The sequence below is a fragment of the Meleagris gallopavo genome, unplaced genomic scaffold (genome assembly GCF_000146605.3).
Source record: "Meleagris gallopavo isolate NT-WF06-2002-E0010 breed Aviagen turkey brand Nicholas breeding stock unplaced genomic scaffold, Turkey_5.1 ChrUn_random_7180001840507, whole genome shotgun sequence".
In the NCBI taxonomy this organism is placed as follows: domain Eukaryota; kingdom Metazoa; phylum Chordata; class Aves; order Galliformes; family Phasianidae; genus Meleagris; species Meleagris gallopavo.
The window spans coordinates 38548-51040 of NW_011109953.1; the positions used below are offsets into that span (position 1 = coordinate 38548).

Sequence of the window (12493 nt, forward strand, 5' to 3'; positions counted from 1 at the left end):
AAAAAACAAAAACAAACAAGCAAAAACACAGGGCAGAGTGTGTATACGAATGTATATTACAGTATAATTTTCTTAGTCCCATATTTAGAGGAAGTAAATTTTTGGGAGGACTCTAGTTTGTATCTAATTATGGGAAAATGAATTTTGTTATTGATTCATGTTTTATTGATTACGAACTACACTAACATTCTTGTTATTATTTGTAACATAGTTTACAAAAGAAAATTTTGGGGCCGGTACCTGTGAATAGTTATTGGCTCAGAATCTGAACACAAAGGTGGATTATACAGACTTCAGTGGCATGTAGCAGGTATAGATTGGCTATCACACATAAACTGAAACAGGGCATAAATAAAACAAAACCAATTCATGCAGGGAATGGATTTCTTCCTGTCTTCTAGTTCCTCACAAAACTGGAGTCTACTCCCCGATTAGCTCAGGAGAATAGTGAATTCTAAAGGGTGCTTCAGTTCTCCTCTATGCACTGGCATTTATAAGAAGTTTTTTCTGTTGTTATTCTTGATCCTACTAACAACTTGTATAAAGCACAATTATTTCTTTTCATTTATTTGCTTTTAGTACCCATACCATGGTGTACTGTTTTTCTACATTTCTTTTCTACATAAAATAAAGAAAATAGGCTGATAGAAGTTTGACAGAAGACCTGTGTAGCTTTCAAATCTACTTTCACTTCACACAAAGTGGGACACTATTAACAGGAAATTTATCTACACTGCTTGACCTACACCAGTATTCTGTATCAAAGTAAAGTCTGAGAGAAACAAGATATCAAATAACAGAGACGACATGAAATATTAGAAAATAAGATGAAGCTGGAGATTTATCTTTTAAAGGATTACATGAGATCTGTAGTATTCCTGCTTTTGTTCTTTGCTCTGCAGGAACCTCTAACAGCACTTCAGTGCTTCAGAAATGGTGATGGTACATCTCAAGAATCTACATACCTGCACAGATGATACATCTACTTACTGTTCTGGGCAGGTTATAAGAGTATAAGGGAAAGTTTGATTTGGTTATTTGACTTGAAATGACTGAATACCGCTCAGGAAACCATCTGATAAATAATTACAGACAAAATATTTCAGGACAGGGCAGGGCTTATTCTCTCAGCTACTACTATAATGATGCAGTCATTATAGCAATTATTCAACACTGTCTGGCTGAAATTTAGCAAACAAGAGCTCAGATTTTGGATTAAACTTGAAATTGAATTTCTTGAGTATGAAAACAAATGAAGCAAATAAATCATATTATTATTGGATTTAAAATTTTCATTGTTCAAGGGGGCCACAGTAATTCCAAAAATAAAAGAAAACTGAACGACAAGAAAAAGCAGAGATTAAATGCAGAATTAGTTTGAGAAATCTTGTGTTATCTAATAGAGTAACAGCTGCTTTATTATGGAGGGTAATGAATGACAAGCAGAGGAAAATTTCACTTTTGCACTGGTCAAAGAGTAGGACCGAGGTGAAATACGAACTTAAGAAAAAGAATTATCTCTAGATTTATACCTGATATTTAGGGACGTCTTAGTATGATAGGGCAAAAAGGGGAACTTACACTTTAAGATGACTAATTCACATTCATAGTTTTACCAGTGATACCTGACTTTTCTGAACAGTGCTGTCTGTCACAGGGGAGGGCCATAGAGATGATCAGAGGATTGGAACACGTCGCCTACAGGGGGGACGGGCTGAGAAACCTGGGGTTCTTCAAACTGAAGAAGAGAAGGCTCCAGGCCTTGTAAACGGCCTTCCCCTACCTGAAGGGGGCTTACCGGAAAGCTGGGGAGGGACTTTTTATATGAGCGTGTAGCAACAGGACAAGGGGAAATGGTTTAAAACTAGAAGAGGGTAGATTTAGACTAGATACTAGGAAGAAATTCTTTACTGTGAGGGTGGTGAGACACTGGAACAGGTTGTCCAGTGAAGTTGTGAATGCCTCCTGCCTGGAAGCATTCAAGGCCAGGCTGGATGGAGCTTTGGGCAATCTGATATAGTGTGAAGTGTCCATATCTGAATCAGGGAGGTTGGAACTGCATGATCTTAAAGGTCCTTTCCAACTCAAACTATTCTGTGATGATTCTGTGATTCTATGAAAGTGAATGGTTCAGCAGGAAGAAACTTTAAAAGATCACTGAGTCCAGCTGCCTGACCACTTCCAAGTTAGCTAAAAATTAAAGCACGTTATTGGGGCCATTATCTAAATGCCTCTTAAACACCAGGCAACCTAACTCTTCTCAGCCTCTACTCATAGGACATGCTTTCCTGTTCTATTACCATTGTCGACCTCTCCTGGATGCTTTCAAGCATCTACTTGATGCATTCAGTATCTATATATACATATACATAGTGCATAACCTGTCACAGAATCCTCTGAAATCACTGTTGTTCTCTCTACATACCTACACCCCTTTTTGGACACTGTCATGGACAGATTGTGTAGCACCACATATTCTAATGAAGCTACCAAGTAAGCATACTGTATAGAGCTATAGACTAAGCTGATAATGTACTACTGAAAAATAAAGCTCCCAATAATTTGTATTTGCTTTTACACAAATGCTCCTAGTTCTACATATGGATGAGTTTCACATATTCAGCAGAATGTTAGAAACTCTGGCAACTGTGAGCCGTTATTTTCAGAAAAATGTTTTCTTTTTACATTGTATTATTTTATAAATCATTATTTCTTGACCTCTAAACTAGAGTAAGCTTAATATAAGTTTATTATAATTCTGAAGCAAAATTTTCCAAGCAAAAAAGGCAGAGTTTCTGGAGTTTTCTGGGAAATCCCAAATAAGCTTCCATTCCAGAACAGAGCAAGACAAGCTCATCAACTTCAGGTTCAGTCCACTGCTATCCTTGGATTTTAAAGGAGCTATTCTCATTTGTGCATGTGATAAAAAGAACCATTTTCCCTTCACACTTCTAAACAAAAGATCAACTCAGTCTTAACCGAGTTAAAAAAAAAAGTTTGCTTCCTATGTCAGGAATGATCTATTTGTATGATTAAGATTAAGTTCACCTTTGATTTTATCATTTTAGTAATACTGAGCATACAAGTGCAGAACAAAGAAACCTTACAATCTTAATGCTAGAAGAGTCAAAGCTCAATTAATTTAAAATTCTATTAAATAAACATAACCAAGGATACATTACAGAGGAAAAGTTTCACATAGGCAGAGAAAGATAAATGTGATCTTTCCATCATTGATTCATAGGATTTCGTATCACTAAAGGTGGCTGAAGAGCTAGTGCTGTTACTCATTGTGCACCATTTCATCTAGTTTCTTTATTAGCTTCTATTCCTCTGCATTTCCAATGAAAACACAGTTACGCAAAGCTTTAAGAAACCAGTTTGACATTAACAAAGTATATTTTAACAACAGACAGTATTTGCTATCAAGTTTATTAACGAAAGCTTTTTGCTAAGCTTTTTTGCTTTTTTGCTAAGACAAACTTGGGAAGCTTGGACACCCACACTGACAATTAATCTGAAGCGATTAGTAGCTATGATTGGTTTCAGCTAGAAGTTACTAATGAGCTTCATAGTATTAACGGCATATATTATTCCATATAGAATAGAAGGCAAGTTGTATGCTTATCTGAAATATAAAGGTTAATAACACTAATACATGAACATTGCTTTTATGTTTCCCAGGTCAAGACTAGGACCAAGTGTATCATAATGAATTAATGACTTGGCAATTGTTAAAAGGGTTTAAGAAAAATTAAAAACCACCCATCTACCCAAAGCTCTGCTCCAAGCTATGAGACTGAAAGATCTGCACCGATTACAGAGCATGACTAAATGTGAAGATTGATTTTGTTATGGAGCTCAGACTTTTATCTCATGAGGAGATCTTTTAAGAATGCTGATATAATTGTCTGTAATTGAAATACACTAGTGTATCTAGATAATAGATACACTCAAGCACAACTTGAAATATTTTAAAAACACTTCAGAAGTAACAAATAGCAACAACTATTTTGCACCTGTGAAAAAGGTAATAGAGAAATTATTTGTGTATGCAAGATCTAGATGACTGATGCATCTTTACAGAACACATTTACATTGTATAATTTCTTTATTTCCACTTCTCAATTTTTTTTCTTATTGTGGAAACACATTTTTTTAAAAGGCCAGTCATCATCTTCCAGCGCTTCAATTTTAAAAATGTTTTAGTTTCAAAACATAAATAATTCCATAAATTACATCCAAAGTTGAATTTTAATGAATTTGAATTCAGACATGTAGAGGGGAACTACTCTGAAGCATCCCACTGACCGCATGTGACACTGTGATCACAACTCATTTGTCACCTGTTTCCACATAGTGGTGAAAGAGCATATAATCAACAACTATGTTTTTAAAGACTTTTCCCTGACTGAACACAATTTTTTCTTTCCTGCACATGAACATACACTTTGTATACATGTTCGAATGTACATTTTGAACATACACTTCGAAAAACTCTTTGTTTTTTCTGTCCGACTAATATATAACACTTAACTGCTTTTTTCAGGGATCATTTACCAGCATTTGTGTATTTCACAATCTTTCTCACAAGTTTATTCAGATCTATGATTTGTATTAGCTTCAAAATTCAATACAATTATTACAATTAACTGTGATCATTGGTAAGCTGCTTTTTACGAAAATCTTACTGAGTTATTTTTTATATATAGCCTGGACCCTGACACAATTCTACCTGTACTTGCCGGATTAATCTTGCATTGGTGTCATTTACACCAATAATTAACCACCTTTAGTCTTTAAAAGTATTTGTTATCTAGTGTGTATAGAACATCAGCTCACTGGAAGATGTAAAGAAGAAAGTCACAAGGAAACTGCCAAAAATTGAATCAAAAAGACCACTTAAAAAATATAAGCATATCCCAGCAGATGAAAATATGGAAACAAATGAAGTGATCGTGGTGGTGTAAAAAGAGAAGCTGGCTAGTTTCTATTTATTGGTTAATATGATTGTAATTTGCTGCAAAGCAACATTACTGAGATACTGTTGCTCAAGAAAGCTGATGGATTTCTTCCTTCCTAGGTTAAATTCTGCAGGCCAGATTAATTTTGTGCATTCCTAAGGTCAGAATTTATGTGTAAAAGTAATTGCAGAGAATCTTGTCTCCAAAAAGACAGGTCTGAAGAAAGCTTGTTAGCAGGAAAATGATCAATGAGAGATTTGCTAATTAGAGGGAATAATAGCTATCTACATTTTTGTAATAGAAGAATGGCACACAAGTGGAATGAGCAAAGGGAGATAAGAAAGGACACAGAAAATTTAAATAAGAGTTAAAAAATTATGCTGAAAAGCATGGATCAGAGAGGGGGACCAGAATAATTTTTCTCCTGCTAAAACATAGAGAAAAGGGATGAATGGGCAACTTGGAAATGCTGCTATCTATTTCACTCTGCGTGTGGTCCCCAATAGTTTGTGATGTTGGTAAAAAGTAGAGGTGTAAAGAAAAAGAAAGAGCTGGAAGGCATTAGCTGATAGAAATCTCATACTCTTATACTTTAAAGTGATAAGTAGAACATTTGACTGTTTGTAATGAGGACAGGAGGTGTGAGATAATGCAGCAAAGTTCCAACATATGTTATAGTATTGCTCATATATCTGAGTTTTGGCAAACCTTAGGAGATAATTTCTAAGCAGATACTAACAGCCTGTGCATTAACACTATTTTTGTTAATGTAGTTCTAACGTCAGAGAAGTGAACAAGGAATGTAAAGTAACATTATCTCTAAAAGTAACAAGTAGAAACAGATAAGTACTACCATAACAATCAATCGTAAGTGAGAGACCAAAATTATGTGTTAGTTGATGGAAAAAAAGAGATAAAATTTAAATTATATGTGTATATCAGATTTTAATTTTTATAGGTTCCATCACTTGTCTGTGATTCCAAGAGCACTTTTCCTTCCATCCTTCCTTTCAAGATGAGATAAAGCTTAATTCAGGTGCTTTTAAATTTAACACCCTTTGGAGTGTTAAAGTGATATCTTAAATCTTTTGTTATAGCACTGCACTGACCCTTACTTTCGCCTGGTCTTTGGCTTTAAATATCAGCAGATAGCTTCATGCTAATACCAAGCGTCTCAGCGTCACAGCAATTTCACAGCGGTGTTCTCCCTGTTTTGCACTCTCCGTAACAAGGAACTCTAAAGGCGAAATTGCTCCCTCTACTGAAAGAAAGGAAATATGCAGTAATGATGTTTCCGTAGGAATGTGTTCACTTAGTGTCCAGGTTTCTAAGAATAAATGATCAAATGAGATAAATGATCATTTCTTCTGTTTAGCTTTACAATCTCTGATTAGCTTTACAATCTGATTCTACTGGGGTATTGAGAACTCACAACTAGTAACATAATGTAATAGAGATAGGTCTTCAGAGCCTTCCTGATCGTAAAATGACATTGCTCTATTATAAAAGTATTCAATTTAAATTAATCTACTATGAAATTGTACTTACACAAGCTAATAACCAAATATCTCTACTTATTGCTAAGATGAAACTGCTTTTGAAAGAAGCTGAACAAATTTAAAATTGCGTTGACTTCGTGGAATGACTGAAATCAGCTAAAAATAATCAGTTCAGAATGAAACCAATTATTGGAAGGAAAGTTTTAGGTGTTAGTTCTCACTGCAGAGGCAACAAGGAATATAAATTTATTCTTCAGTGTTATCGCAGCCTTATCATGAAGCTGAATTTCTAGAATGGACAGCAACTCCAGACCACTGGGTCTAGTCCTGTTTACTCTGACCTCTTACTAATTTTGTGGGCTGTTCATCTTCCTGAAGTGCTAACAATACTATGTTCAGCATTGTTTACTCTTGTCACGATACAAGGAAATCAGATCAGAAATCTCAGACCTCAAGGCCAACTAGGTTTTATAAATCTCAGACCTCAAGGCCAACTAGGTTTTATAAAGCAGAATAACTCATCCAAGGTTCATTCAAGGGGTCTAATTATATAGTAATGATATTTGCTGTGTCCATATAAATTTCATATGGACATAAACTTTAGCGAAGCTCTGGACCAGGCTTGTTTAGAAACAGCACTTTAAGTATTATTTTCAATTGGCTGACTCTAAAAAGCAAAGACTTACCTTAAGAGAGATGTGAATTGCTGCAAAGACTTCTCTTTACTGTCAAGAGAGAGCCAGTACTTGACTGCTTGACCATTGACTGGCACAAATGCTTCTGTGGTGGGTGGTACATAGTACCTCTCTACCCCCTGCATCCTGGAATATTCTTTTCAAACTCTCCCTATCTTGACACACATGACAATTTCTTTTGGGTTTTGACTATAGGGAAATTGAGATTTCCCCTAGGTTGGTAGGGAATGGTTAAGATCAACAATATTTCAGTTAACAAAGAAGTTCCATTTTCATCAAATGACAGACATGGGCTCAACGTGGCAGAATTTGCTACTTGAAGTTTGAATCCTGAGTTCTCAAGGAGTGTCCACCTTTCTGCCTTTGACTGTTTTTATAAATCATCCTGTTAGCTGTCCTTTTCCTACTCAAGCTCAAACTTTTTTCATGAGTCTTAGCCTTCAAACACATTACTTCCACATGACCCTTTGCTTCCACGATCCTACGCCTGTAAAACCTGTCAGATATTTAATCACTTCCTTCCAATGTATCCTATTTCTAGCAGAATTGCGTTTTCCAATTTTGTCTATCTGACTAAGTCTAAGTGATAAAACAATTCTAACAAGTATTAGTTCTCAAGGCGACAGTTTATCATTTTCAAATAAATGTTTAGCAATTTCTTAAACTAGGATTGTTTGCACAATTTGATCTTAATAACACGTATCTGACATGCTTGTTTGCACATTGGCTCAGGTTGCATAAAACAGCTTTCAGGCAGCTAAACACAGTAAATCTTCTTCATCTTGCATTTCTATTGAATACAATGGAAGAAAGAATCTGACTTGTCAGCTTGATAATTCCATAGACATGATGAATGATGATGTTACACTAGCTTGAAGACTCACAAAATTAGCAAATATATGCCTATTTTGCCTATTTGGCAAAAACAAAAAGGATTACAAATTTCCCCATATGACGTTTTTTCTATTTAGACTTGAACTCTGCATTGCTGGCCAGAATAACAAGCCATCTGTACACAATTAATACTGTCAGCAGATTGTTCACGCTCAAATATTCCAAAGAAATGGCTACACCACATATATATAGAGCAGCCTGCACACAAAAAACAAAACTTACCGTATATTTGTGCCACTCATAATACTCAGTGTATTCCACAGACACAGAGCATGCACCGTATAAATGGCCTAGATGTACACATTAAAATTTTCTGAGTATATGATGCGTCAAGCTGAGTAAGCACACACAATCTATAAAGTGCTTATTCCAAGACAAAAGCATAGCAGTTCCTATTATGATTCTAATCTAGGTTTGCAGTTTGTCAAAAATGAGAACTTTACTGATGAATAAAAGCGTATTGATGCTGTGAATTCTGTTCACGTTATACTTTTTCAAGTACAGAAATCTTCACCTAAATTTACTCCAAAACTGAAAATCTCAGCCCACTCATTTTTCTTCCTTGAGATTTTTCAGAGTTTTGCATGAATTTTGATGACTAATAGGATGGCTAAGCAAACTAACAAATAACTAAGTATTTAAGACAAAACATATTTTGGTAATGTCATGATTCTCTGAGTAAATACCATAATGACAAAAGAAAAAGTTTTAAAAAGGCTTTAGAAAGCCTTTTACATCTTTTTGATGAGATCCCTCAAAGCTGGGTATACTAAACATGCAAATGTCTGTTCTTGGAGGCTTTACAAATGCTCAATTAGCACTGGAAGCTCTAGGTCCATGGAGAAGACTGAAATAGGGGTTGGATTTTGTGAACTGCTATTCTCCTTCACTGAGAGAGTAAACACAGAGCAGGCATACTCTTGAAAGAATGAGTTTTTGAATAATGTGCTGAAAAGGTTTGACTGCCATCTACAGATAATATTAATTAGTGCATTGGTAGCAACTGCAAAAAAGATCGTACATGCACAAATGTTTGAGGGAAATTAATTACATACATATAAATATGGAATGTGACTAACTTGAAGAGCTGCTTCTATTTTTTTCTGGCAAAAAAATTAAACTTTATAAAGTTACCTTCTTTCTGCAGATTGGCTTGAGATGCACTAGCTGTATATTCAGTGTTTACCTACCTAAATATAATTAGACAAAGATGCAAAGTGGTACACTTTTATTTATGTTAGCAATAATTAAGTATTGATTTTTATGTTAAAAGTTCTCAATTGAAAATGTCTTAAATAACATAACATCAGAAGTATTAGTGAAAACACAAAAAGTTAACAGCATACTAAATAAGTAATCATACCTATACTTTCTAAATACTTGTAAGAGGTCATAGCTGTACATATCACAACACAGACAACTGTAAATGAATTTTCTTTCAGCTGTTCAGAACACTACTCTAGTCCACTCCTGTCAAGAACAACCTTCTTTATTACCTCTGTCTTAAAATAGTTTTCTTTTTCGAAAAGCTGCTGTCAAACTGTCAGATAGGAGAGGGTAAAGGAGGGGAGGGGAAGGCTTACTCACACATGGCCATGGAACTGACAAAAAGGAAAGTAAAGATTTACCTAATTTATACTTAGAGACCTCAGACTTTTTTCTTACCTGAGTACCCAAACAAGCAACCATCATATGAGTGAGAAGTTTAGCTGCAAACATTGCACATCTGGTACAGAAAAGGTGAGAGATAATAGCCAAAGTGAAACCTACATGGGAACAAGAAAAATGGAAATTTAAGGCTTTGACTAATAAACTCTATGGAAAGACAACAATGTTGGCTCCCCTGAAGGTGCAGATCATGATAAAAAAAAACTTAAGAGAATGTTAATTTTGTGTCACACTTTCATCACACATGAATTTACTTTTAACATTATTTTTCAGAGGACTGGGAGCTAAAATAATTACATAATGTAAAGCAATCATTTTTGCAAAGTATTTTTTTATTTCTGCACATGGATGATTGCCATAATAATTAAATATAAAGCAAAGAACTCATAAACATCTGATAGAGCAGACTCAGAACAGCATCTAAGGGCCTCAGGGGTACACCAAGAATCTCTTTAGCATGTTTTTTTGGTGATCTCAGAACATACTGATATGTTCTGCTTGCACAGTGTCCATCAACAAGTGAAGAAAGAAGTACTTTATTCAGGAGTGACTGCAGCACAAATGAACTGCAGTGTGAAAGGTGCAATGTCAGTAATCTTTCAAATTTAGATCTCTTTCTTCTCTGAGGCCTTGAACCTTTTTTAAACGCTATTAAAGCTGTCAGTAAAAATAATCACGATCCTGGTTAGTTTAAACTCTTGTGCTTCTCCCAGAATGTCAGACTGCAGTCGGGAAGCAGAATGCAAGAAAACTCTATACATGTTAGGGAGTCTATCTCCCTCAATTTATCACTTCTGAGTGTAAACTGTAAACTTAAATTGTTAAAGAACTTTCAGGTGAAGTACAATAGATTGAAAGACTTGACAAAAAAAGGGTGACTTTACTGCTGCTACAGACAGAGAAGGATTTAGGATTTTAGTTTCTTGCCCTAAATAATTGTCATCTTCCACTTTTGCATGGTTCAATAAATAACATACGGAAAACAACACAAGGAAAATAACATACTTCTCTCCTGCTCTGCATTTTCCTTCAGTGTGAAAATTTGTAAATGTACACATACCAGCCCAGAGAGCAACTTAAATAGAACGAAGTTAGTTAATACTCCTCCAGTTAAAAAGACTGTCATGAGTTACTAAAACTGTTAAAAAAAATCAATTAATCTTTCTGGTCATGAGAGGCTGATAATGAGAAAATGGTATCTACTGACCTGAAATGCAGATGAATCCAGAAGAGAAAAAGGCCTCATTGTATGAAGACAAGTCATCTGTTTGGGCATACACCGCATAAATGGACATATGAGAACAAGCGCACTCCACATAGTCTGATGTGCCATCAATCACTCTGCAGAACCCACTATCAGATAACCAACTGCAGAACAAAGATTTACAAAGTTGTAATTGGATTTGTGTAATTTACATGGTAAGCAACCTTGAAAATTTTTACTGCATCTCTGAAAAAAAAGTTTTCTAAACTATTAAATGTATGTAAATACTTCATTGTGATCTCTTTCATAATAAAACATTTACATGAAATTAAAATATTGTTTATAGCTTTGTTTCCACTTCTATTATTAAAAAGAAATTCTGAATAGATGATAATGAATGTCTTTTTTCCATTAAAGAATTTCTGAAGTCATATTTTTAAAAGTTCTGCAACAAATATGGGGCTGGTTGTTCGAATTTTTTGTCACTTGCACTCCACCTTACTCCACTGTGAAGAATAATTCATTTTATACTGATATTTGTTGCTTTAAAATTAGCAACATGTTCTGTTTGTCTTTCAGTATTGCTGAACTGACTTGGGAACAGGATAACAGGTGACATATCAAGTAATTCTAATGGAAAGTATATCTTGTCTATGATAGCAACTAGATAAATTGAGAGATTATAGGTACATCCTGCTGCCTCTCCCTTCTGCAAAGAAATAGTTTATATCAGTTTCAGACTGATCAAGTCATTTTAAAAGTCGAAACAACTAGATCTCACAGAGTACAGAACAAAATTATCTTTGAACACTCCAATTTATTTTGTGTGAATAGGAAAGACACAGACTGAACAATGGAGCACTGGAGAACCATAAGCAAAACTCTGTTCCATTGTTTACAATGGTACGACCAGCAGTAAGAACAGAAAATGATGAGAGCTCCATCACCTCTTCTGAAAAACATGAGACATCAAATTAAGTTAGTAGCACTGATATTCAGAACAAGAAGCTGGTGTCTTTTCTATTAAAAAAAAAAATCATAGCCTTATATGCATCGTAGCTGGTAACAGAGAGTGGTATTAGGGGAGCTAAGATGTGATCATTCTGATCTTACTCTTGCACAGGCATCCTCTTTGAGCCACTCTGGAAGACAGGTTACTGATCTAAATAAATCCTTGATATGCTCTTAAATAGTTTTATTTCATTCATTTATACAGTTACTTCTCTTATAGAATAAGAGAAAAGACTATACGCCAGCAAAATTAGTAACATCCTGAGTCAGTGACTTGAAGCAACGCTGGAGAAGCATGTTTAATAGTTTACTTCTGTAAGAATGGATTTTAAGTGCTGTCTGATAACAACTGTAAAGAAGTAAAAAAAATGTTAAGAATGACAAAGTAATGCAATTCTGGAATTTATGGCCTGTCAGCTCTGCCTCATTTTTACATAACCTAAATGGTATTTTGGTGAAAGAAGTTAAAAGTAGAAGAAATGCCTCAGCTAGAATAGTTACCTACTTTATTGTACGGAATTTTTTGTACAGTAGTACAATGTCCAGAAAAGTTGGAGA

General features: G+C 34.9%; 1 protein-coding gene across 1 annotated transcript in view; it reads right to left on the reverse strand.

The window, feature by feature from the left end:
* Positions 1–12493, reverse strand: part of LOC104915660 (adhesion G-protein coupled receptor V1-like) — a gene marked incomplete at both ends in the record, with an annotated part of 72226 nt that overhangs the window by 36435 nt on the left and 23298 nt on the right. Inside the window, 2 exons of the mRNA XM_031557521.1 lie at positions 9718–9818; positions 10928–11088. Coding sequence (XP_031413381.1) covers positions 9718–9818; positions 10928–11088 — 262 coding nt within the window. The remainder of the gene's footprint in view (positions 1–9717; positions 9819–10927; positions 11089–12493) is intronic.